Below are 25746 nucleotides of genomic sequence, written 5' to 3'. Positions count from 1 at the left end.
CAGGGTGTGCCCAGCAGTTGGGGTTATGGCCCCCAGATATCCAGGGGGTTGATCCCCACTCTTAATGGTTAGGACAGCCTAAACCCAGCCAAAAGAAGCAGCTGGAGTTTTATTTCAGGACAACTGTTTAACCCCTGGGGAAGGGCCCATCAACAAGCAAGTCCCCAGGCTAAGAAGGAGCCTGATGTCCTTGGCAGGATCTAAGAACAAGACTGTGGAACAAGGGTCAAGGCATTCTTCACTCATTCAAAAAAATATTAATTAAGCATCTACTATGATAGTCATGTTTATTGAGGAGTACTGTGTGTAAGCCTTGTTGCTAAGTGCTTTGCAAAAATTAACCCATTTAATGCTCACTGTAAATGATGTAGATGTATAATGGATATTACGATTCCCATTATAAAGAAAGGGAAACAGAGGCACAGAGAGGCTAAATAACTTGCCTAAGGTCATAGAGCTGAGATTTCTGGCTTCAGAGCCCACACTCTTCCTATGCGTTACCACCTTTCTGTTCTAGACACAGAGCAAGGATGTGAAAAGAACAGACAAGGTCCTGATCTCCCAAGCAAAGTTACAGGGAGGCAAAGTAACAGTGAATACTCTATAGCAAATGAGGCTACACCAGGGGGCTATGAGAGCACAGGTAGGGGATGCTTGGTCAGTCTGAGGAGGGTGGGGGGAGTCAGGCAAGGCTTCTTGATAGAAGGTGTCTGCACTGAATCTTGAAGCCCACATGGGGTGAACCAGGTTTGGAAGGAGTTGGAAGTGTCCCAGGTGAAGCACCAGAGGTGGGAGTATGTGGCACTCGTGTAGCTCGAGCACACTGCGGGTTGACGGGGGGATGTGACTAGGGAGAGGCCAGAGAAGGCAGCAGTCTAATCACAAGGAGCCTTGTTAAGAAGTTTGGACTCTATTCTGGGAGCGCTAGGGAGCTATGGAAAGGTTTACAGCAGAGGAGGGGCGTGATCAGATCTGCCTTTAGTAAGAATGACTGTGGTGAGGTGGACCATCGGGTTGGAGGCAGAGACCAACAGAGGCTCCTGCGGGTCCCCAGACAAGAGATCTTGTGGCCTAGCAAGGGCAGGGGCATTGGGGATGGAGAGAAATGAGGCAATCGAGAAACACTTAGGAGGAAGAGGGGACAGTGTTTGTGATAGACTAGATCTGGGTAAGCCCAGGAGAGGAAGGTGTCTTGTTGCCTTCGAATCCTTGGTTTGGGCAACCAGTAGATGGTGGTGCCGTCCACAGGCAAGGAAGAATCTTTCTCACGTGAGCTGAGAATGCAGTTCATCGTGTATCCTCAGACTCAGAAGCTTGGGTGCAGACACCGCAGAGAGGTAATCTCCCATTTAGAGACTCCTAAAGGTCCCCCCACCGCCGGGCCCCGCAGCTCAGGTCAGGGCGGGTGACGTAATAGGAAGCCCCACCAGAGGTTAGGTCCACCTTGCCCTCGTGCAGGGGTCCAGACTGACTCAGGAGCGGAGTGGGGCGGAACCCAGTAGGGGCAGGGATGTTGGTGGATATTCCCAACAAGCAAAAGCACTGAGCTGAGGACAGACTGGCACCTTCAGGAGCTCTAGGTCTCAGTGGCTAAAAGGACAGACAAATTGGGGGGTGAGGGGGGGTGGAGCTAAGGATCCTAGTGCTTAATCATGCAGACCCTCCAATCCGAATTCAAAGTTCAAAGCCCACGTTCAGATCCTGGCTACTGCACCTGTCACTGGCTCAAACTTCTGCATGCTTGTTTCCTAACTGCACAACTGACGATGGTCCCTGTCTGCCAGGACCGAATGAGTTTGCATGTGCACGTGCCAGCTTCCACAGCGCCTGGCACGTCGTAAGTGCTCAGCGAGTGGTGATATACCTCCTTTGTTGTCTCTGTTGATGAGAGCAGGGGACTGGCTCACGTGCCTCTGATTCTGGGAGAGAGGGGCTTGGATTTTGAACCACCTGGAATACGGTGGTAAGGGGGCAGAGTTTCTAGACCCCTTTGGCATCAGGCAGGGAGAGCACCGAGCCCACGTAGGAGGAGCAAAGGGGAGGTGGGCATACATTTGCCTTTCCCATCAGAAAATCATGTGCATCAGGCCATGGCTGAGTCTCCTCTGGGGAAATGCTACTTCTAATCACAAATAAGCTACGGAGATTTCCTATGAAAAAAACTGAATTTCAGTGATTTGAGTGTTCTTTTGATGGGTTCTGTCTCCTGTTTGGCCTCTGTCTCGCCAATGAGTATTTTATGACCATGGTTTCCCCTGTCGGCTCTTCTTGGCACTTTCCAGAAGAAAAATGTAAACTTCACCCTTCTCTCCACTAAAGCTACCCTTTTTCCCCTTCCTATTCTAGATCCTCATTTCCTTAACAATAAAGAAATGTCTGATGTTACCTTTCTGGTAGAAGGAAGACCATTTTACGCTCACAAAGTGCTGTTATTTACCGCCTCTCCGAGGTATGTATGGTCAGTTTTGAAAGCAGCTGAATTATGAGTGTGGCTGTTGCTGTTACTAGTCTCTGAAATTCAATTTTGGTGGGATCTTCCCTGGACTGGAAGATGATCTTTTCAAAATCAAGAATTCGAGAGCAAAGTGCATTTGTACAACCAAGTTCACAGCAACATTATTCACAGCAGCCAACAGGTTTCAGAAGCATCCCAGGTGTCCGCCAGGAGAGGAATGGACAAACAAAATGTAGTATATACATATATTATTTAACCTTAAAAAGGAAGGCAGAGCTGACAGATGCTACAACCTGATAAACCTTGGGGGTGTGATGCAAAGAAACAAGGCAGTCACAAAAAGACAGACACTGTATGATTCCACTTATGTGCAGAACCAAGAGTGGTGAGCCTCATAGAGACAGAAAGTAGGATGGGTGGCCTGGGGCCGGGGGCAGGGGAAGGTGGGGGAGTTGTTCCATGGATACAGAGCAAGTTCTGGAGATTGTTTTTTTAAGCACAGAGCAGCCAGTAGTATAAACAGCAGCGCCTTTGTGTGACTCAGGCAAGGGCACCGGTCCTCTGGGCAGACAGAGTGTGTACCAGGCCCAGGGCTTCAGAGCAGAGCGTGAATTGGATTTTAGCTGCCCCAGCCCAGCGCCCTCACGCAGTGTACAACCTGAAATGTTGTACAAAGCGGCCTGGAATGGCCTGTCCTCCAAATATCCAGGAACTCTGGCGTAAGCCATCCCACACTTACAGGTCTTGAACCTGACTTTTCCTTGACTATGGAGTTGACAGTGGTATCACTCCCTCCTCTGCTGCTGCTCTCTCTGCTTTCGATTGGAGTTAAGTTGGCCGTTTAGAGCCACATTATCCAAAGCGCTGAACTGGGATCAGCAAAGCTCTGGCACAGAGGAAGGCAGGATGCTGAAATGAGGCAGGCTGCTGGGAACAGAGGGGGCGGGGGGAGGATGAACAAAGTGATCAGGACACTGGGTACCCAGAAACAGAACCCACTTCCAGGACATTTGCTAATGAATGTATGTGACCAACACTTCCTGGGTTCCTAAAAGCATCCTGGACTCTCCACTGCCTCTCCCCAAAATCACATGCAAACCCCCAGATGTCTGCTTTGCCACAACAAGAAGAATATGCCATGCCTTACACGGTTCTTGGTTATGATGCCATAGAAAAGCAGGATAGATATCATACCAGTGTTAATTTCTTAGTCTTGACAACCATGGCTGTGTAGGATGTTAACATCCGGGAAAGCTGGGTGGAGGGCATCCAGGAGCTCTGTACTGTCTTTATGACTGTTCTGCGAATCTTATTATTATTTCAAAACTATAAGTTGAAGAAAAGAACACAGCTTATGCCTAAATGTTTTGAGTGTCAGGGTGTTCCATTGACTGAGTCTGTACCCACTAGGAGCTTACAGTTTTGTTGATCGCAGGAAAGCACATCTGAAGCCCATCAGCAGGTCATCCGTGGGGAGGTCGATAGGTAGTCAACGGTTGTTGATTAAATACCTACGATGCAGCAGATCTGGAAGGGCACAGGCTCTGGAGATGCAGCAGAGCAGAAGGGCAGAGTCCCTGCCCTCTAGGAGCAAAGGTGCACAGGAGATGGGGAGCACCACGGGTATCAGAGGACCCCATGAAGGAAGCAGCCTTCGTGATAAGTCCTGTGGGACAGACAGATGGGCTTTTAAATGGTATTTGTTCTGTTCCAGTCACCTGTTTGAGAAATAACAGTTCAAACTACTATTTTTGACTTTAAAGTTTTAACTTCAGGGCACCTAGCTGGCTCAGTCAGAAGAGCACGCGACTCTTGATCTCAGCGTTGTGAGTTTGAGCCCCACGTTGCGTGTAGAGATTACCTACACCCAAATAAATAAACAAACTTTATTTATGTTTGAGAGAAACAGAGCGTGAGCAGGAGAGGGGCAGAGAGAGGCAGACACAGAATCCTGAACAGTCTCCAGGCTCTGAGCTGTCAGCACAGAGCCCGACATAGGGCTCAAACCCACGAACTGTGAGATCATGACCTGAGCCGAATCAGAAGCTTAACCGACTGAGCCACCCAGGCGCCCCCTAAAAAAAATAATTTAAAAAAAAATAAAGTTGTAACTTCAGATTTGAATATGGTATCTTACTGGGGTGGCATTGCATTATGACATCTGTGGATGTACCGATGATGTATTTCAGAGTGGGGGGCGGGGAATACAAGATACTCCATGTTTCTCTCATTAGAGTGGTGTTTCTCACAAACTGTGGATGTGTGTGTGGGTCTTTTTTATCTCCTTTCTTGTGTTCTTTTTCAGGTTCAAAGCACTCCTCTCCAGCAAACCAACAAATGACAGCACCTGCATAGAGATCGGTTACGTGAAGTACCCCATCTTTCAGGTGAGCCCCAGTTGTGACCTAGGGCATTGTGCTGGTCATCCACCTGTGGGTTAGCCACTGCAGAGTCCTCAATTCCTTGCACACTGGGCCCCTCCTTACACCCCCTCCGGCTTACCATCCTTTTATCCCTACAGCATTAGTTGAGCACCTACTGGTTGCCTAGCCCTCTGCTGGGACCTGGGGACACAAGGATAAAGGACATTCCTCCCCTGGGGCGTCACAGGATAGAGCGGGTAACTGAGTAATTAGTCACTTACAATATAATGTGGGGAGGTACCGGTAGGGGGCAGGGAGGCGATGTGCTGTGACGACTAGGACCAGGGAAGTTGGAGAAGGTCTCCTATGAGGTGTCAGCTGAAATAGTGAAAGCTTAAGAGAAGCTGGGGAACCCTAGGAAGGCTCGAGGCTTAAAAAGGGGGTTAGAAGATTCTACGCAGAGAACAGCAAGGATGAAGTCCCAAAACCATGGTTGAGCCTAATGTGATCAGGAGCCAGTGGACTTTTAACGACTGCACTCCCTCCATGCTGTCCTCCCACAAGCCAGGGTCAGGGACCCGACGTGGGTGACCTGGGGGTGGGATCGTGGAATTCTGAACAGAACGTTATTTCCTGCGGTTCAGTTCAGGAAGTAGGGCCTTGGGAGGAGTGCAGTAAGAGTGGATAAGATTCAGACAGGTGTGCCAGGGATTCATGCTCTAAGAGGATTGTTGAGACAACTCAGAGATAATGGGGGGGGGGGGGGCGGTGAGGGGTGGAGACAAGGCTGGCCATGACCAGGACCACGGGTCAGGTTTCCAATCTGCACTTGGAAGGAAAGAGCTGCAGCCCAGGACTAAAATGCTGCATTCTCCTATTTAAAATTGGTGTCTATCACATGACGATGGGCAAAGAACCAACCTTTCTAAGCCTCAGTTTGCTCATCTGGTGGATAGGAGAGGGGAAACTGCAGTGGGAGGCAGGGAACAGCATAAGCAAACGGACAAAAGTGGGAAATCATGGGGTGTGTTTGAGGGAAAGTGATTATCAGTCTATTCAGCCGGGTCTTAAGGTATATTGGAGACTGAGAAGACACTGGGACCACTCAGTATGAGCCAAGTGGGAAGAAAGCAGGCCAGATGGTGGCTTTTCCCTGGCCCCTCAGATCCTCCTGTCCAGAGGGCTGCCATGGATGTTCAGAGGAAGCCACCATGCCCTCACACTGGCCCCTAAAGCCTATTGAGGTACCTGCATCTCCACCATTAGAGATGTATTTCTTTGGTTATGTTAAAAGTTCAAATGAAAGAATCTTTCCCAAGTAACTATGGGTAAGACACTCTTCTTTGAGCCTCACTTTCTCCATTTTTAACAAGTTAATATCACCTCTGTCTATGTCATGGGTTCTTGAAGAGATTAGCAAGTAGGACAACTTGGCAAATTTTTTTTTGATGTTTATGTATTTTTGAGAGAGAGAGAGGCAGAGCATGAGCAGAGGTCGGGGACAGAGAGAGGGAGACACAGAATCTGAAACAGGCTCCAGACTCTGAGCTGTCAGCACAAAGCCTGCCCGACACAGGGCTTGAACTCACAAACCGCGAGATCATGACCTGAGCTGAAGTCAGACGGCTAACTGACTGAGCCACCCAGGAGCCCCTCAACTTGGCAATTTTTAAGTGGGTTATTTTTCTAACCCATAACTGGTAAACCATCTCCCTACTAAGCACAAGACCCTGTAGGATAGGTTACTATGGACTGAGCATTGGGAAAGGATTAAAGCAGTTTCCAGGGACAAGGCCAGTCTGGGGGAGCCATCCCATTGGGGTGGGGGTGGCAGAGAGGAGCTGGATCCCCAGTGTGGGACCAGGGAGTTGGCATGCCCCCCCCCCAGACCCAGCCTCTCACCCCAATTCCTCACCACATTTTCTACTGAGAGCAAAGTGGCCACAGCCCTTTCTAGAATGGTGGTGACTTCTGAGTTTGAAATTTTCCATGAAACTGCTGCTTTGTTTTAGGATTAGAGTTGGGAGGGCAGAGAACAAACTTCTGTGGGGCTCCAGCTATGAATGAGGCACTAACCTCTGCTTGCTTGGTTGTCTGAATACTTCTTGCCATTTTTAGAGATGAATAAACTGAGGCTCAGAAAACTTAAATGACGTGCCCCAAGTCTTAGTGCTACTTTAGTGACACCAGGATTGGAGCCCAGTCTTCCTGGTGCCAAAGCCTGGATGCTTGGTTCTAGAATACCCTTTCTACGGGGGAACAGTGATAATAACAGTGCCCATTTCTTTTCTTTTCTTTTTTTTTTTTTTCATTTGTTTTGAGAGAGGGAGAGAAAGAGTGAGAGCCGGGAAGGGACAGAGAGAAAGGGAGAGAGAGAGGATCCCAAGCAGGTTCTACACTGTCAGTCCAGAGCCCAATGCAGGGCTTGAACCCACGAAGCCATGAGATCATGCCCTGAACCAAAACCAAGAGCTGGACGCTTAACCAACTGAGCCACCCAGATGCCCCATAACAGTGCCCATTTCTTGAGCACCAGCTATGTGTCAGGCTCAAAGCTGGTGCTTCTCAGCCTCTGCTGGACACTGGAGTCACCTGGAGAGCTTTGAAAATTCCCAGCACCCAGGCTACCAATCAGAACAGGGGCTGGGGCTCAGGTGTCAGTATTTTGGAGCATCTGCCATTGTCCCAGCATGCAGTCAAGGTGGAGACACAGTGCTCTGCACTAGAGTGGATCTCAAGCTTTAACAGGCACCAGAATCTCCAGGGCAGGGGAGGAAGGGGGTTGCTCGATAAAACACAAAACTTGTTGAAATGCAGATTCCTGGACCCCATCCCCAGAGTCCTAGATTCTGCAGGCCTAGGGTGGGGTCCTAGAATTTATATTTCTTACAAGAGCCCAGGTGGTGCTGATGCTGCTGGTCCAGGGACCCCACTGTGAGAACCACTGCCATACATCATCTCCTTCAGTCCTTCCAGCCGCCCCTCCGGGAAGCTCTTCTCCCACCTACAGCCAGGACACAGACCCAGAGGGAGGAAGGTAGTGGCCCCAGCTCCGGCTACTCATCACAGCCAAGCTGAGGTTCAGACCCGGGCCTGACTGACTTCCAGACCTGATCTCCTAGTTGCCCCCCAACTGCAGGGACTTGGGCCCTCCCACCCCTCTCCGCCCCCCCCCCCCCCCGCCAAAAAAAAAAAAAAATCACCCGGCCCTGAAGAAAGAATCGTAGGCCCATTCGAGTTTGAGTATGAACTAAGTGCTGGAAAATGCATGCCTCCCCAGCTCTCCTGAGTGCTTGTGAAGGGGGCACTTTTGCCATAAAGCCTGGAACTAATTGGGGAGGTTCCTGTAATAAGAACCTTGTAGTAGGCATTCAATAAATGTTTGCTGTGTGGATTCATTGAACGAGAGACCTACGTGGGAAAGCGTGGCCCCAGAGGAATCCAAGGCCTGTAATTGCTTTTGCCTGGGGAAGGTTTCCTGGCCACATTAGCCTGGAGTTACTGTAATGAGTTAGGAAGATTTAGCAGGCCCTGGGGACTTCTCTGTGTGCCTGTCCCTTCCCCATAAAAGAAGAAAAGCCTCATTTGTGGCTTGAAATAGGCCAAGGAGGGCTGAATCCGACCCAGAAGGAGGCTCCCAGGAGCCTGTTCACTCCACTTCCATGCCGACAGAAGAATTTTAGTTAAATGAGACTGCTTTGAGTTTCCTCCCCACAAGACTGTTTAACATCACACACGGGCAAGAGCAGGACGCAGCTGAGGCTACACGTGGAAGTGGGGGCCTCCGCGAGGCCGTGGATGCCATTTAAATCCCGGCTCCGTGCAGGTTGACAGCTGCCAAGGAAAACAACTCCATAAACAGGCCCTTTGGCCTAATAAGGGTTCGTTTTGCCCCCTTTGCAGAAAAGGCTTGTGTTGGCAGAGTCTGACGGCAAGGGACAGCCCAATTTAAATCCCATTAGCCCCAGGATCTGCATCTGCTAAGGAGCAGCATTTTAAGTCAACAGCCCGACCTCAAATGAATGAGCTAATATGATGGAGGCACACTTTGTAAATGGAGAGGCCCCGTATTCGGGGTAGTTATTGTCATGGCTCGTATTGTTGTCATTATCGGTTTGGCCATTGTAAAAGAGAGGCGCTGGGGGGACCCATTGATTTACATAAGGCCAGGATCCCCCCATTCGCTGACATGATACGTTAGATGCCTGTGGCCCATCAGGATGAGGGAGGGGAGGGTAAACGATGCTGTGTTATCATTTCCCAAAGCCTCAGCCACCACCATCAATGCACCACCATCCCTGTGACGAGGCAGGTGGTCACAGAAGCCCAAAGTCAGTCCGTGGGAGACTCAAACACGAAAGAGGAGGTGAGGCGAGGGCTCGTGTTCCTGTTTAAAGTGCGCTTGCTGAGTGCAGGCACGAGAATGCAGAGAAGGACAAGACATAGACGGTCCCATCAAGCTCTCGCGGGAAGTAACACTGCAGTTGTGGATGATGTGTGCCCAGCCAGGGGTTACAGCTAGGACATCTGAGAAGGCTCCACACATGTGACCACTGAGATCCCAAAAGAGGGGGCCCAGTTCAACAGGTGGAGAAGAAGGGAAGGGCATCCAAGCAGAGGGAACAGCATGGGCAAAAGTGCGGGACTGAAAGAGAAGTGGTAGGTTCTGTTAGAGGCAAGTGGGTGGGAGTCATCAGAGTATAAAAGGCAGATGTTGTCCAGATTAGGATGAGAAGGTTTGGTTGACAGAGATCTGAAAAAGTAAATTGATTCATAGCAGCAGTATTCATAACAGCCAAGCAGTGGAACCCATCCAATGTCCCTCAGCTGATGAACGGATACACAAAACGTGATACGTTGTTCAGCAATAAAGATTGTAGGAGAGAGAAGTGACAGCAAGAATGAACCTTGAAAATATTACGCTAAGTAATCAGCCAGACACAAAAGAGCATGTGTTGTGTGATTCCACTGATAGGAAATGTCCGGAATGCACGAATCCATCGTGGTTGTCAGGACAGGCCCAGGGGGAAATGAGACTGGTTGGTAATGCGTACGGGGTTTCTCCTGGGCGTGTTAGAAATGTTCTAAAATTAGATAGTGGTGATGGTTGCACGACATTGTGAATATACTAAAAACCACTGAACTGTATGCTTTAAGTTGATGCGTTTGCATTATGTAAAATAGACCTCAATAAAGCTGTAAATATATATATTTTTTAAATGATGACTTTTAAACACTCGTGCAAAAGGTAGATTGAGATCAGTCACAAAGGGCCTCGAATGGCCTGAATAAAAACGTGGCAGTGCACAGCAGAGCACTACCGGAGAAAGATTTTTCCACCTCAGAGAACACTGAAGAACTAACATGTATTCAGTTCTTGCCATGTGCCAGGCCCCTGCTAGGCCTGTTACATATAATTTAACCCTCTTCAGAACCCCATGAGGTAGGTAATGTTATCCCCACTTTGCAGATGATGCAACTGAGGCACAGAGAACCTAATTCAATTCAGGTCCCTCAGATCTTAAGCGGCAGGGCTGCTCAGAAGCTGAGGGAGCCCACGTGCAGGGTCCTTGCTCTTAACCACTGCCGTATGTTGGTCACAGACCACTGGAGCCTGAAGGGACTGTGGAGGACAGCCCAGCCCCAGCGCCTCATTTTACAAGTGTCCAAAGATGGGACGTAACCAGTCTATAGATGTTTCCGGCACAACTGCCGTGGGGTGAGGCAGGTATAGTCCATGTGTCATAAGGCAGAAGACAGTGGTGAAGAGCATGTTCACCACCTAAAATTAAAGCTTTGGGGCGCCTGGGTGGCTCAGTCGGTTAAGCATCCGACATCAGCTCCGGTCATGATCTCATGGTTCGTGGGTTCAAGCCCCACGTCGGGCTCCTTGCTGACAGCTTGGAGCCTGGAGCCTGCTTCGGATCCTGTGTCTGTCTGTCTCTCTCTCTCTCTCTGTCTGTCTCTCTCTCTCTCTGCTCCTCCCCCGCTCGGGCTCTGTTTCTCTCTAAAATAAACATTTTAAAAAAATAAAAATTTTTTTAAAATATTAAAAGAAAAAATTAATGGCTTCATGGGAGGTAGTGACAGCCAGTTCTACACATCTGGGGCCTCATTCTAAAGGGACACCAATTTGCAAAGCTCTGGGACTTTGCACACCATTCAGGCCTCCTTAATACATGAACAAAGAACAGCCTGGCTCAGACTGTTCACATCATCAGTGAAACATTGAAACTGTGGACCCCTAATGGCTTCATCCTGGGTCTTGTCAAGCTGTAATGAGGAGCAGGTGGTCCCATGGGAGCCCAGAGTCATCCCCTGGGACTTAAGTAAGAATCCTGTCAAACTGGGCCATGCTTCCATGCCAACCTATGCGACCCCTACCATAGGTTCCTTAAACTGCCTGTTTGGGGGCAGCCTGATGGCATGGGAGGTGGAAAGACAAGCCGCGACTGCCATCTGTAGATGGAGAACAGAGAATTGTTCAGAATTGTTTAATGTGATACCGGGGATGCACTTGGAACCCAGCAGAATCACAAGGAGACAAATGTCAGCATGCCATAAGGAAAAATATCCAGCCGGGAGAAGCATCCTAAGTGGAACTTCTCCTACAAGGCAGTGATCAAGCGGGAATGGCCACGCTGGGGACAGGTGTCCTAGAGGGACCGATAGACTGCCCGGCTGTAAGCTGACGGTGTCTGTGTGCTGACACTGACTGATGCTTTGCTCGCTGTGTCCTTTCTTCCAGCTGGTTATGCAGTATCTCTACTACGGTGGCCCAGAGTCACTTCTCATTAAAAACAACGAGATAATGGAGGTAAGGAAACTGTTGTGTCATCGGGTCGGTGGCTCCTCTGTAAACTCAGGTCACTGGCAGGTGTTGGCGGTGGCTGGGGGGACCTGGGTTGGGTTTTCACTTGGGTGCAGGGTTTGGGGTCCTGCCTCCCAAGGGTTTTGCATCAGATCCCCTTCCGGAAGGCCAGGGTGCTCAGTGCACTTGCAATAGGAGCTCCGTGAAATCCACTTTTAATTGGCTTTGGGGTGGGGGGCAGGGGGGGCAGGTAAAGGAAGTTGCCTGCGGAGGCGGAGGCTAACTCTAGGTACAACTAGGGCTCAGATACCGTCATCAGGAGCCACCCTTGTGACTTCTGTCATTGGAAAACATTCCCCAAATCACAGTGCGTCTGTTGATACGGAAGCCAGGAGCATCCCAACCAGCTGAGGATGACCATCCCCCCTTCCTGAGTCTCCTTGGCTGTCCCCCATCTGCTGTCTACCTCACCGTTAAGCCTGTCTCCCCTCCCTAATCCAGGGGCCTTGTTTCTGCTCCCTTCTGCCCAAAGCCAAGAGTCCCTGCTCTTTCCTAAACCTGGACCCCTTGTTGGTTTTCCTATTCAAAACTGGAAGCTTTGAACCAGAAGCCAAGGTTACTCCGATAATCCTGAGCAAAGGAGCCAGGATCCATTCAGGTGTCTGTGGAGTCCAGGGTGCCTGGCTGATTAGAGATGTCAGAGCACTATCAGTCATTCAAAAGATGACCCCACACAGGGGTTAAAACATGGAGTCAGAACCAAACTTGGTTTAAATCCAGGCTCTGTCCCTTCTGAGCTGTGTGATCTTGGACATGTTAGTTAACCTCTCTCAGCCTCAGTTTCCTTCCCTGGAAATGGGAATAATTGTCTGTCTCATTGGATTTTTAAGATTGTAAGAGTTCCTATGTTCAATAAGGTGCTTATCCTTCCCATCATACTCTGAGAACCCTTCCATCGTCATCCCCACCCACCCACCCACAGTTCCTCTCTTGCCTCTCTGGACCACTCTTTTGACACTTCTCTACCTCAGGACCAAGCTACCATCTGAGAACTCAGGCTCTTCTGTAACATTTATTTTTATTTTAAAATCAAAATAACGAACATACATGTAAGTCATGTAAATAATACAGAAGAGCTGGTCACAAAAAGCAGCTCACCCAGGCCCCCTCATCCCCCGTGCCCCCATCCTTTCCCCAAAGGCAATCCCTCTGAACACTTAGGGCCAAGCTACAGCAGTAATGCAAAGGGACAGAGATCTCTGCCCTCATGGACTGAGGGCGACAGGCATGACATCATGTCTGGGGAGAGAAGGGCTCTAAGGAAAACTAAGACAGGGTAAGGAAGGCAGACAGTGATGAAGGGAGATGACCTGAGGCGGGGTGGTCTGGGAGGCTTCTCTGAGGGGACATTTGTGTGGACACCTGGATGAACAGAGGGAGTGAGCCGCGCCGAAATCCATCTTGCTGACTAATGGTGTTCACCCATATTTCTGGACGTAACAACTTCAGGCATTTTTGCTCGACCCCCTGCTAGAATAGATGTGAATCTGGTTCACTTCAAACCCCTCTCCTCTGCCATCTTCCCCCGCAACAGAGTTCGATCACTCTATCTTAGTGGCTATTGTTTCCTTTGGGCTTTAAAATGACATTACCAATGCCTATATTCCCAGCCCTTCACCTTGGGACACTTCTGCGGAAGATAAGGATTTTTCCCATGATTGTCATCCCTTTATTTCCACCTCCCAGCCACTAACGGGCTCTTTTTATGGTTTTTAGCTTCTGTCTGCTGCTAAATTTTTCCAGCTGGAGGCTTTGCAGCGACACTGTGAGATTATCTGCGCAAAGAGCATCAATACCGACAACTGTGTGGATATTTACAACCACGCCAAGGTAATCAGTCCCACTCTGGCTGCCCTGAGCATGCGCCGTGTACTGAAATGGGTCAGGCTTTTCCTTCACAGACATGGAGTCAAGGCAGAGAGCTGGTGCTGACCCGCTTGCTCCAGGCTGAGCCACCCCTGCATTCCTCCCACCATCAGCCTCCTGCTCTAGAAAAGATGCCTTTCCTTTTATGTCACCCCTCCCAAACACCACGAGAGCAGGAACTCAGAAGTTCCCAAAGCAAAGTTGTTCTCAGACAGTGCTTCTCAAATGTTAACGTGAACACGAATCATATTGCAGACCCTGACTCAGCAGGTCCAGGGTGGGCCCTGCATTCTGCATTTCTAACAAGCCCCCAGGTGAAGCCTCTGCTGCTAGTCTAAGCCACACCTTGAGTAGCAAGTGGTTGTCGAAGAGTGTTCTCCAGTCCAGAAGCATCAGCATCTTTAGGGAACGTGTTAGAAATGTATATTCTAGGGCCCCATTCCAGACCTACTCTGAATCAAAAACTCTGGGGGAGAGACCCACCGCCTATGGCTTCGCAAGCCGTCCAGGTGATTCTGATGCATGCTCAAGGGCGAGAATCACTGTTCTAGAACTCTGTTCCTGGTGCTGGCTGCGCAGTAGAATCATCTGGGCACTCACTTAAAATCCCTATGCTTGGGACCTATCACAGACCAATTAAACTCACCTCTGGTGGTAGAGCCCAGGGAAAGGTGTTTTCCAGAGCTTCCCAAGTGATTTCCAGTGTGACCAAGTTGAGAACAGGTTACCAGCCCTGGAGACCCCCAAGGAATTCTCCTGGTCAGGTGGACTAATCAGAATCACCTGGGGAGAGTCCTGAATGTGTTTAGCCCCCCACCCACAATGGTCTCTACAGTGGAACCCAGGAATCTGTATTTTTAACAAGCTCCCTAGGCTACTGTTGTGACTTCAGTCCTAAAGCCAGTCATGACTCCAATTTTTGGGAACCACTGACCTCATCTCATCCAATCCATTTCGCATGTAGGGATACTGGGACCGAGAGAAGTCAAGTAATTTGTCCAGGTGCCATTTTATTTTTGTTTCATGTGCTCAGGATGGGCAGATTAGCATTTGCTAGGAAGAAACAGTGAAATGAGTTGAGATCAGGAATTTAGAACAAAAAAGTCTTCTTTTGAGTAAGTGGAGCTCAAGAGACATCTCCCACACCCGCTGCTTTGTAGAGTGACAACTGACGTGCATTACACTCTCATTGCCCATCCTGAAAACTCAGGTTGCATTTGAGATGTTGTTTTCTGTCTTATGCCAACATCCAACGAGCCCTTTTAGTGTGCAGGCGCCTGTGCTAAGATCCGTATTACACCTACTTTTTCTTAAAAATAATTTATTGTCAAGTTACCTAAAATACAGTGTAGTCTTGGCCTCAGGAGTAGATTCCTGTCATTCATCACTTACATACAACACCCAGTGTACATCCCAACAAGTACCCTCCTCAATGCCCCTCACCCATTTTCCCTGCCCCTCCCAATCCCCCACCCCCATCAACCCTCAGTTTGTTGTTCTCTGTATTTAAGAACCTTTTATGGTTTGCCTCCTTCCCTTCCCCTATGGTCTTCTGTTAAGTTTCTCAAATTCTACATATGAGTGAAAACCTATGACATCTGTCTTTCTCTGACTGAATTATTTCACTTAGCATAACAACTTCCAGTTCCATCCACCTTGTTGAAAATGGCAAGATTTCATTCTTTTTCATCACTGAGTAATATTTCATTTTATATATATACCACATCTTCTTTATCCATTCATCAGTTGATGGACATTTGAGCTCCTTCCATAATTTGGCTATTGTTGATAGCGCTGCTATAAACATTGGGGTACATGTGCCACTACAAATCAGCACTCCTGTATCCTTTGGATAAATTCCTAGTAGTGCTATTGCTAGGTCATAGGGTAGATCTATTTTTAATTTTTTGAGGAACCTCCACACTGTTTTCCAGAGTGGTTGCACCAGTTTACATTCCCATCAACAGTGCAAGAGGGTTCCCCTTTCTCCACATCCTTGGCAACATCTTTCCTGAGTTGTTAATTTTAGCCACTCTGACCGGTGTGGTTTTGATTTGTATCTTCCTGATGATGAGTAGTGTTGAGCATCTTTTCATGTCTGTTGGCCGTCTGGATGTCTTCTTTGGAAAAGTGTCTATTCATATCTTCTGCCCATTTCTTCACTGGATTATTTGTTTTTTGGGTGTTGAGTTTGGTAAGTTCTTTATAGATTTTGGATACTAACCCTGTATCTGATACATTGTTTGCAAATATCTTCTCCCATTCTGTCGGTTGCCTTTTAGTTTTGTTGATTGTTTCCCTTGCTGTGCAGAAGCGTTTTATTTTGATGAGGTCCCAGTAGTTCATTTTTGTTTTTATTTCCCTTGCCTCCAGAGATGTGTTGAGTAAGAAGTTGCTGCAGCCGAGGTTAAAGAGGTTGTTGCCTGTTTTCTCCTCTAGGATTTTGATGGTTTCCTGCCTCACATTTAGGTCTTTCATCCATTTTGAATTTATTTTTGTGTATTACACCTTCTTTTTTAGTGCTCACTACAACCTTTTTAAGTAAATGCTATCATTAGTCTCATATCATAATAAGAAAACTGAGGCACAGAGAGGGGAAGGAACTTGCTTAAGGTCACACAGCTACTATGGAGATTTGTGTGTGTGTGTGGTAAAATGCACATAACATGAAATTTACCATTTTAACCATTTCTAAGCGCACCATTCAGCAGCATAAGCCCATTCACATTGTTGTAAAATCATCATCACCATCTATCTCCAGAACTTTCTATCTTCCCAAACTGAAATTTTGGGAACCATTTCCCTTCCCCTCAGGCCCTGGAAACCACCACTCACTTTCTGTCTCTATGAACTTGACTACTCTAGGGACCTTATATAAATTGAACCGTACAGTATTTTTCCTTTGTGACTGGCTTATTTCAGGTAGCACAGTGCCCTCAGGGTTCATCCACACTGTAGCATGCGTCGGAATTTTGTTTCTTTTTAAGACTGAATAATATCTCATTGTCTGGAGAGACCACATCGTGTCCATCAGTGGACACTTAGGGTGGTTTCCACCCTTTGGCTACTGTGAATAATGTTGCTGTGAACACAGGACAAATATCTGTTCAAGTCTCTGCTTTTAGTTCTTTGGGGTTTGGGGTATATACCCAGATGGGAAAACCTAGATTTGTCTTACTCCAAAGCACAGGCTCTTAACCTTGCTCTCTGGCCTAATAAATGGTTGAAATATTTGCAATAATCATTGATACACAGAAGAGATCTTCTCATTGGTCATCAGTAAATCAAAACCTACACACTACTTACTACACACACACACACACACACACACACACACACACACACATACACACACACACACACACTAGGTGCTTTGGTTAAATGAGGGTTTTACCAAAATCTGGTCTCTCAGGACACAGCACATTTTTTTTTTTTTAATCTTTAAACTGAGTACTCTGCAGAAAAGCATCCAGAGACTGCTCTGTACCCAAGAAGAGAGCCTGATTATGAATCTTGTGGTCCTTCCCCCTCTCCTGGCCACAGACACTCCAATTGTCCTGTGAACCCAGCATCCACAAGTGGCTTTGCCATGGCCTGTCATGTTGTCAGCAATCCATTTTAACCACTTCAGGCTTCTCGGCAGGCAGCTTCCGTAGCTATTGTATTTAATACTGCAGCCTGATGCAAGAGGAGCCCAGGTTGGGAATACATTAGTGCTATGGGCTTTGAATACCTATGGCAGGGAACTGCCCCTTCTGTTTATGTAACTTTGCAGCCAGAGCTCTGCCTTTTACAGACACGAGACTCTGCCTCGGTCTCCCAGGCCACATCCTGGTGTGTTTCCAATGCAAAAGTCTGCCTTTCGTGACATTTGCATAGAAAACAAGGCAAAGCCAGCCAGCCCTGCCCTTTCCCCGTTCTGTATGCTGTTGCCCCTGTGCTACAGATACTGCAACACCACTAACGAGCACATGCATGTGGATTCTATTTCTGGCAGATTGTACTGCACATCGAGGCGAGTTTAGTAAAAACGGAAAAAAAAAACCCAACTCTTGGTTCAGAACCCCAGGAAACACAGGAGTTTACATGCTAATAACAGTGTCCCAAATGTCAACAAGACCTTGGCAACATTACCTCTATACTACATCTAACTGTTTGAGACAGCTGTGGAATTTTATACAGATGAGAAGTCCATCCCATAAATGCATGGCTTAACCATCTTTTTTTTTTTTTTCCTGGTAAATCTGTCCCAAATTATTCAGTCGTAAAAAGGGGGCCTTGAAGCTTCTGATGGCCCTTTCAACCTGAGAAAAAGAAGAGGCTGGTTCATCAAATTGAATCTAAGCTAATGCAGTAAGCCCAACCATGCACTGTGCTAGAAAGAACACAGGTTTGCAAAACTAGGGATTCATTCATTAGTGTTTATTGAGCACCCACTATTTACCAGGAACTGTATTCATCAGAATATAATAAAAAATTAGTAAGACATGAGCTCTCCTCTTGCAAAAATTACAGTCTAGGACAGGGGCCAGCAAACATTTTCTGTGGAGGGCCAGGTAATATTTTCACACAGGCCATATGGTTGCCATAGTAATGCAAAAGCAGCCATACATGATGCATAAATGATGGGTGTGGTTTTGTTCTAATAAAACTTTATTCACAAAAACAGGTAGTGGGCCAGATTTTGCCCACAGGCCTGTAGTTTGTCAATCGTTGGCGTAGGAGATGAGAGTTCCCACCCCAGTTCTGTCAGTCATTATTTGCGTGGAGGTAGGCAAGGGTCTGATGTATAGTCACCACTGAATAAATATCACCAAATATAAATGTAAGTATTTATTGTGCTTGTTGTTCTCCACTTACACTAACTTGTGATGAGTGACATTTATATACAAAGCAAGTGGCCAGGTGTGGTCAAGGGGAGTGCTCTCTGTGTCCACAGAATCAAAGATAGGCGATTCTGAGCCTCAGTTTCCCCACCTGTACGATGAGGGCTTGTACTCTGTGACTCTAATGTCAGGGTTCATGTTGAAAGAATGAAAGCAATCCTAAGATCTCTCCCAACTTCAGGGTACTGTGCAGCTATGGGAACCCTGGGTGGTAACAGGCCCTCTTGCCTGATAAACCTCACCACGTCTTCTAAGTTTCTCAGAGACTGCCTAATTACCTGGTGTGTCTGCACTGAAGAGCATGGTACCCTCTGAGTCACGCCATCCATTCTGTGGCTGGGGAAACTGAAGCACAGAAAAGTGATTTGACGTACCCAAGGTTGCACGTGGTTTTTATACATACAGTTGCCATTGGCTCAATGAATGGTGTCAGTGAGTTCATGGCCACAAGCTTGGTCCGTTAGCTGGGCTAGGTTCCATAGACACAGTCAGTTCCCTTTTTCCCAGCCTGGCCACCTACTTTGTGCATGAGGGTCACTGGATACCAGTTGGTGAGAAGGAGAGCGATAAATAGTTTACATTTATAATGACAACTAATATTGAGTGAGTGCTGACTCCCAATTGACCATTGTTCTGTCACTCCATGCATTATCTCATTTTAATCGCAACAACAGACTGTTGAGTAGGTATTATCATCAACCCCATTTTATGGATAGGAGTTTGGAGGCAAAGAGAGATTGTATAAATTGCCCAACAGCCAATAGCTTAGTGGTAAATCTGGGGCAGGGAGGGGGGCAGGGCAGGATCCCAGAAGCCAGAAGCCCATCCCTTAACTACATTCCTAACCTACCTCTCCTAAGTGTGACAAACGGCAGAATCATGGTCTGGGATGCAGGTGTCATAATTCTTATTTTGAAAATGATGCACCTAAAGCCGGAGGCCAAGTGGCCCAGTCCTGGTCACATATTGAGGGAGGTGGGTGAGCCCCAACTCAAACCCAGGTGTTTCAGCTCGTTCCACCATAGCCCTGTTAGCACTGCCTCATTATCATTTCCCATCTAACAATTAAGTGCATCTCTGTTTCTTTTTTAATTTTTTTTTTTTAACGTTTATTTATTTTTGAGACAGACCTTGAACGGGGGAGGGTCAGAGAGAGAGGGAGACACAGAATCTGAAACAGGCTCCACGCTCTGAGCGGTCAGCACAGAGCCCGACGCAGGGCTTGAACTCACGGACCGCGAGATCATGACCTGAGCTGAAGTCAAGAGTCAGACACTTAACCAACAGAGCCACCCAGGTGTTCCACATCTCTTGTTTAAAGGACAGGATAGTTCAGAAGGATGATTCAGCATTTGGATAATTTAAATAAATCAACATTTAAATAAACCAGTGGGATGTTATCTCAAGGAGCACTTAAGAACTTCTGAGCTTCCAGTTCATTGCCATAGAGGGACTTTGGAAACTGTAGAAAAGATCTGAAGACAGCCAGCCCACATATCTGCATTTACTTCTGTGCTTCGAACGTGAGTTCCTCCACCACGCACACATGAGGCTGAATACCTGGCCTCTGATTAATGGTGTCAGAATGAGGGCAGTGTCTTAATGGTTAAGCACACAGCCTTAAGGATTCAGTTCCTGGTTCTGCCCTTGACACGCTGTGTGACTTTTTGTAACCTACACTCTTGTCTGTTCCCTCATCTGTAAATTGGAGGTGGTAATCTGCCTTCCTTCAGGGAAGTTGAAGATTAAAGGAGATGATGTACTTGAAGTGCCTACCAAGGTGCCTGGCACATTGTAAGCCCCCAGTAAATGTTCACTGTTAGTTCATTACTCCGAGAGTTAACTGCTCACTCATACATTCAACAAACAACTTACCAAGTGTCTGCCATCTGTCAAGCCCTCTGCTTGGGCTTATGAAGGTGAGCTAGGTCAACGTAATCCCTTCCTTATCGGCTCAGTCTGTGAGGAACCCCATCTCTAGATCAGTGTCTCAGCCTCAACACTGCCAGCTTGAGCCACAGGATTCTCTGCTGCAGAGTCTGTCCTGTGCATCGTGGCATGTTAGCATCCCTGGCTTCCACCCATTAGATGCCAGTAGTACACACATCACCGCCACCACCCAGTCGTGACAATCAGATCCTCTCCACACTTTTCCAAACGTCCCCTGGGCAAAAAACCCCTGGTTGAGAACCACTGCTCTAAATACAGAGAATTGGTAGTCAGTGCCCACTCGGGGTTGCTGTGACAGTCAAACAGGTTAACAATACTCCAAGAGCATAGAGCTGTGTCTGCAACTCCATTCATGTCCCAGTTGTCTACAGCCACAACAAAGAACCGTAGAACCCAGGGGATAAAACAGTAAACCCTTCTTCGGCACATGAGTCGACGGGACAGCTGGAAGTTTCTTCTGGTCTCCATGGGCCTTGCTTCTGACATCAGCTGTCTGGTCAGCTGTGCTTGGCTTTGTTGACCGTGGCTGGACCCTGTCACTCTCTCTTCTCAGTTTCATGGAGCCGCTAACCCTCCAAGCAGGCTCACCAGGGCTTTTGCTCCCGTGACAGAGGCAGGTTTCTGAGCAAGAGTGCAGAAGCACAGACATGGCCACTTGAAGGTAGCTCAGAATCAGCAACTGTGGCTTCTGCCGTGTTCTGTTGGCCTGAGCAAGTCACAAGGCCAAGCAGTGAAGAAATGGACTCCAACCCTCTCATGAGAGAAGTTGCCAAGTCTTGTCCCATGAGGGTGAATACAGCAAAGGCTAGAGAATCGGGGCCATTTTTGTAGTCAATCTGCCTTAATAGGTGTTCACCATTATTAGCTGTGCAGGCAGCCAGGTGCATTTCAGAAACATAACCGTCTCCTGCTTCCTCTTGCCCTCCACAGTTTCTTGGAGTCACAGAGCTTTCCGCGTATTGCGAAGGCTACTTTCTCAAAAACATGATGGTCCTCATCGAAAACGAAGCGTTCAAGCAGCTCCTCTATGACAAAAATGGTGAAGGGACGGGCCAGGATGTGCTCCAGGACTTACAGAGGACGTTGGCCATCAGGATTCAGTCAATCCACTTGTCATCCTCCAAAGGTTCTGTTGTATGAAACGTCCAGCGCAGGGAACAGTCCCCTGGGGACTTTCCAGTTCTGCTGCTGCACTGGCTTCACACAAACACATACAAAGTTCACCTGGCATCTGTTTTTGGCTAGGCCAAGGAGCTGCCTCTCCTGCCCGAGCTTTTCTTGAATAAGCAATTCCAGCTCCTGTGTGTTCCTATTGAGAAACAAAGGACATTCCACTGGTCTGCAGATCAGATCTGCAGTGGGGTCCAGGGCTTGAAGGTCAACATGGGACAGCCAAGCCAACCCCATCCGAAAGCACCCCTGGGGCCCTTGGACGCCCGTTGCCGGGACCACTGTTAAATGGATGAATTGAGGAGTAAAGGTCATTCGGGTTGCAGGTGGACAGTTGGAGAACTGAACTGTTCCGACCCCAGAGAGTGTTGTGCTCACATCAAGGACCTTAGTAGCTACAGCTCAGCGAGAGTCAACCGTGGTAGCAAATTGGTGAGACTGTTACCAATAATGAAGAAATAATTTGGCAAATTTTTAGGGGTGGGAACTTTTTAAAATGTTCATAAAAAAAAAAACAAAACAAAAACAGGGCAGCCTTGTAGTTTAAAAACCTATTTCTAAAAGCGCAACAGTTCATTTTCAATTGAATCGTGTTTAGGGATCTGTGTTTTGAGTTTTGGTTTTTTTAAAAAAAAAAAAACAGTAAGTCGCAGGTCTATACCGTATAAACATGCATCTGACAAGATACTGCTGATATTCTATACAAAGTGAAATAATAATCTTGCCTTAGTGATCATGGTTACACAAAAGAGGTGCACTGCCAATAATTATCTCTAACTCAATAGCTGAAAACAACTTGCATGCTAATTGTGATTTCGGGGTGACAGTAAAACAGCCCCACGTAACAAACATGCATCTGCATGGGCCCGAGCCAGTGAAACATTATGTTTGTGCTTCATTTTTGCCAAGGTAAAAATGTTTCATCACTTCTTGCTAAAAATCCATTCGGTGAAACTGTAACATATTCCTTTCCTTTAACAATGATTCTGGGATGCTTTAGCAGACATGTGTTCATAGATGATGCTGACCAGGGGCGGGAGGGGCGCGCACGTCCAAGAATTTACTATGAATCCCAAAGTTTTCTCTGTACTCTCAAAAGATGTTAATAGTTTGCTACTAGCCAGAGAATATGACTATGTTAGATTATTTTTAAAGATGAAATATGTATGATAGGAAGGATTCTTTCTGTATTCTGAGAATGTACAGTATAGGGTTATCTCTGATGAAAGTTCCTATCGACAGGGTTCCGTTTTCTCTGCCATATATTATAAGCAAAAGAGATTGGTGAAGTGCCACAATATTCCAAATAGTTTTTCAGTTGCTGCCTTTTTCTCTTGTCCTTTCCTTGGAAACCTAGATAGAAACGAGAATGACTTTTGCCCTTTGGGGTTGGCAAAGTTTCTTTGGTAACCCTATTTCCTAGCATGCCTTTGGGAAGTTGTGCACAGACCCCAGATTCTAAAAGAGCTGCTGTCATGCTCCCTGAGCCACTGTTCACAGGACTGAGGCCAGGTTACATGGGTGTGATCCCTGGAGCAGCTCCTGGGCCACATCTGCCTCCAACATTGGCTCTCACGTGATTTGGATACATGAGGCCTCTCTTCAACTTGGTCATTTGCAAACCACCGCAGGCCCTACAATCAAATGAAGAAGGAAGAAAAAAAAGAAAGGAAAAAAACTGCCTGCAGAGGAGTCCAAGTTACAGATACACACAGCACGTGCGTGAGTCTCTGCTGCCTCCTGCCTCCTCTGTGTCCTCAGAAATGCTGCGTGATGTTCCCTTCACCACGACTGACTTCCCCCTGTGAATGTCTAGTGCTAGTTTGGGGCCTCTGGGCTTCGATTTGTACAGCGGCCAGTCCTGACGGGCTTCTGTTCTAGTTTGGTGTGCTTTCTCTGTCATTAAATGATTTTCCCAAGCCGTGCATCCTGTGTATGGTACGAGTGAGCTCTTTACCCAACAGGGGGAGCCTGAGAACTTCGTTCAGTTAAAAGATTGGAAAAGGTGGCCGTGCAGAAAAAGTCGAGGAAAATGGAGATACAAGGTAAAAAAGGTAGGGGCCGCCACCTGTCCACTCCGTCAACCAGGGGTTGGCTGTGCAGGCTCGAGTCCCCTGGGTCTGCATATACCTCCGGGTGCCACCCTTGGAGGACTTGACAGGTGCCACTTTGCCTAATTCAGAGAGCTAATTCGCCTGCAGAGAGTGGAGTTCTGGCTGCCATTTGTGTGCCACGAGGAAGCTTTGTGGAGGTGGGAAGATGGGAGAAAAACGAGTTCTGCCCACATGGTTTGGCTCCCATCAAGGGCCAGCATGACATGCTTCTGGATGGTGGCGGCATTCTGGGGTGGGGGTCACAGCAGGGCAAGCGGCTCTCCCCTTGGGTATTGTCATCACTGAGCTCAAACCAAGTCCCCACCTGATCCACTCTGGCTCCTCACCCAGCCTGGGCCCAGCTCAGGTCTGGGTGGAGATGAATCCCCCTGGATCATCCACAAGGACTACGGGAAGCTGGGGCGGGGAGACCTGGGCCAGTGAGGCCCGGTAGACAACTGACATCACGAGCCCCTCCCCAGAATGCCCAGCCCTGCTTAGCAGCCAAGTTCCATTTCTTCTTTAAGAAACAACCAAAGCATCCACGTGCCAGGGGCCAGAACTCTGAGGCCGGGAGAACAGAAGGTCGATTTATTTTTGTGCATCCTGTGTAGCCTCAGGGTGAGTACACCATTTGATTTATTCCTTTTGCAAAGATAAAGCGTATGCTGCCACGTTTGTCTTTTACTTGTCGATGGGCAGCGTTGTCATTTGGTCTTCAGTGAAGCCTGTCGCATCTGAGGCCCTTAGCATCTTGGGGGGAGACAGGATGAGTCCTGTGGGAGACAGGAGCCAGCCACAAAGCTCCTTCTACTGCTTCCATTACAATGAGGAACTGGAAGGAGGGTGGTCGAGCAGCCGCTTGAATAAACACAAGGGCCTCGACTTGGCTTCTGCCCCCAATGCGCACACGTGTAATTCATTTTCTCTGTACTGTATTTAAATGTCACCCATGCACCCAAAATGGGGGAACAAGGTGGGAGCGCCCATCATAGGAGGCAGAAGCTGGAAGACAGCGTAGGCACACCTCAGGGTCCAGTTAGAGGAAGGGCTTCTAAGATCTCCGCCCCTGAGAGTCTGTAGTTCTGGGATTCTGTTTCTCCTGCTCACGTTGTTTGTTCCTGTGAAGCCCGAGGCAAAAAGTGTTACTCCAGCCGGGCGTCGTCTCATCCAGGGTTGTGTTATCAAGGCTCTGTGGCTGAGCAGTGTTTCACTGACCTCAGGCAGCGTGCGCTGGCAGGATGGATAATCGGGTCAGCGTCCCAGACAGCAGTTTGAGAAAAACTTTTATTTCACCAGCCCTGGGTTCCCTGTCTTCTTCAAATTCAGCGCTCGCTCCCTCCTCCCCTCGCCTTGCCAGTCGCTAGCTTGAGTCCCAGGTGGACAGGCACGGAAGTATCCGCTTCCCACCACTTCTGACTCCCTTTCCGACCAGCCCTACCAGACACCCTTTCCAAGACCGTTTCCTGGGCTTCTTGGCATGAGGGTTCAAGTCAGGGAGATGCTCACCACTGCCAGGCTTCAGGCTCCGATGCAAGTCTGGAAACTTTCACATAACGAAGCCAGTACAGCCCCTGACTGGAACTGAGATATTGGATGAGTCACTCCATCTAGTTTTTGTTCTTCTCTTTTGAAAAATTGGTTTCAGGGCACCTGGCTGGCTCAGTCAGTTAAGCGTTAAGCATCCAACTCTTACTTTCGGCTCAGGTCATGATCTCACAGTTCATGAGTTCGAGCCCCATGTCGGGCTCAGTACTGAGCGTGGATTCTGCTTGGGATTCTCTCTCCTTCTCTCTCTACCCCTCCACCCACATTTCTTTCTCTAAAATATTTTAAAAAGGGTCATTGGAAAGATTAAGCGAGACAGTTTGCACAGGTCCTACACAGTTAGTAGCAGAGAAAGTAATTCCCAAACTTCTAAAACTAAGCAGAGGGAAGGAGAAACTGATGATTCACACAAGGAAGGGAAGGTTAACAATTTTGCCCCTTGTTTCTAGAACTTTCTACTGTAGCCATTCTGCAGCAACCCACAGAGGTGTGTGATCTCTAGGGTTGTACTACTTATTCCAGGGGATATGGAGAAATTCCCCCC

The 25746-nt window shown here is 47.9% G+C and overlaps 1 protein-coding gene across 4 annotated transcripts in view; it reads left to right on the top strand.

Annotated features, from left to right (window-relative positions):
• ABTB3 (ankyrin repeat and BTB domain containing 3) overlaps positions 1-23486 on the top strand; it is a 315349-nt gene extending 291863 nt beyond the window's left edge. For all 4 annotated transcript variants that reach the window (XM_053895843.1, XM_019446694.2, XM_019446693.2 and 1 more), the window contains 5 exons: positions 2347-2449; positions 4761-4842; positions 11567-11635; positions 13406-13519; positions 21322-23486. In XM_053895843.1, the coding sequence (XP_053751818.1) occupies positions 2347-2449; positions 4761-4842; positions 11567-11635; positions 13406-13519; positions 21322-21531 (578 nt within the window). In that variant the 3' untranslated portion in view covers positions 21532-23486. The remainder of the gene's footprint in view (positions 1-2346; positions 2450-4760; positions 4843-11566; positions 11636-13405; positions 13520-21321) is intronic.
• The last annotated feature ends 2260 nt before the right edge of the window (positions 23487-25746 follow it).

The sequence above is a fragment of the Panthera pardus genome, unplaced genomic scaffold (genome assembly GCF_024362965.1).
Source record: "Panthera pardus isolate Hobbes unplaced genomic scaffold, ASM2436296v1 HiC_scaffold_6, whole genome shotgun sequence".
NCBI lineage: Eukaryota > Metazoa > Chordata > Mammalia > Carnivora > Felidae > Panthera > Panthera pardus.
Note: the sequence above shows the minus strand (reverse complement) of the source record. Positions and strands in the feature narration are given on the sequence as shown.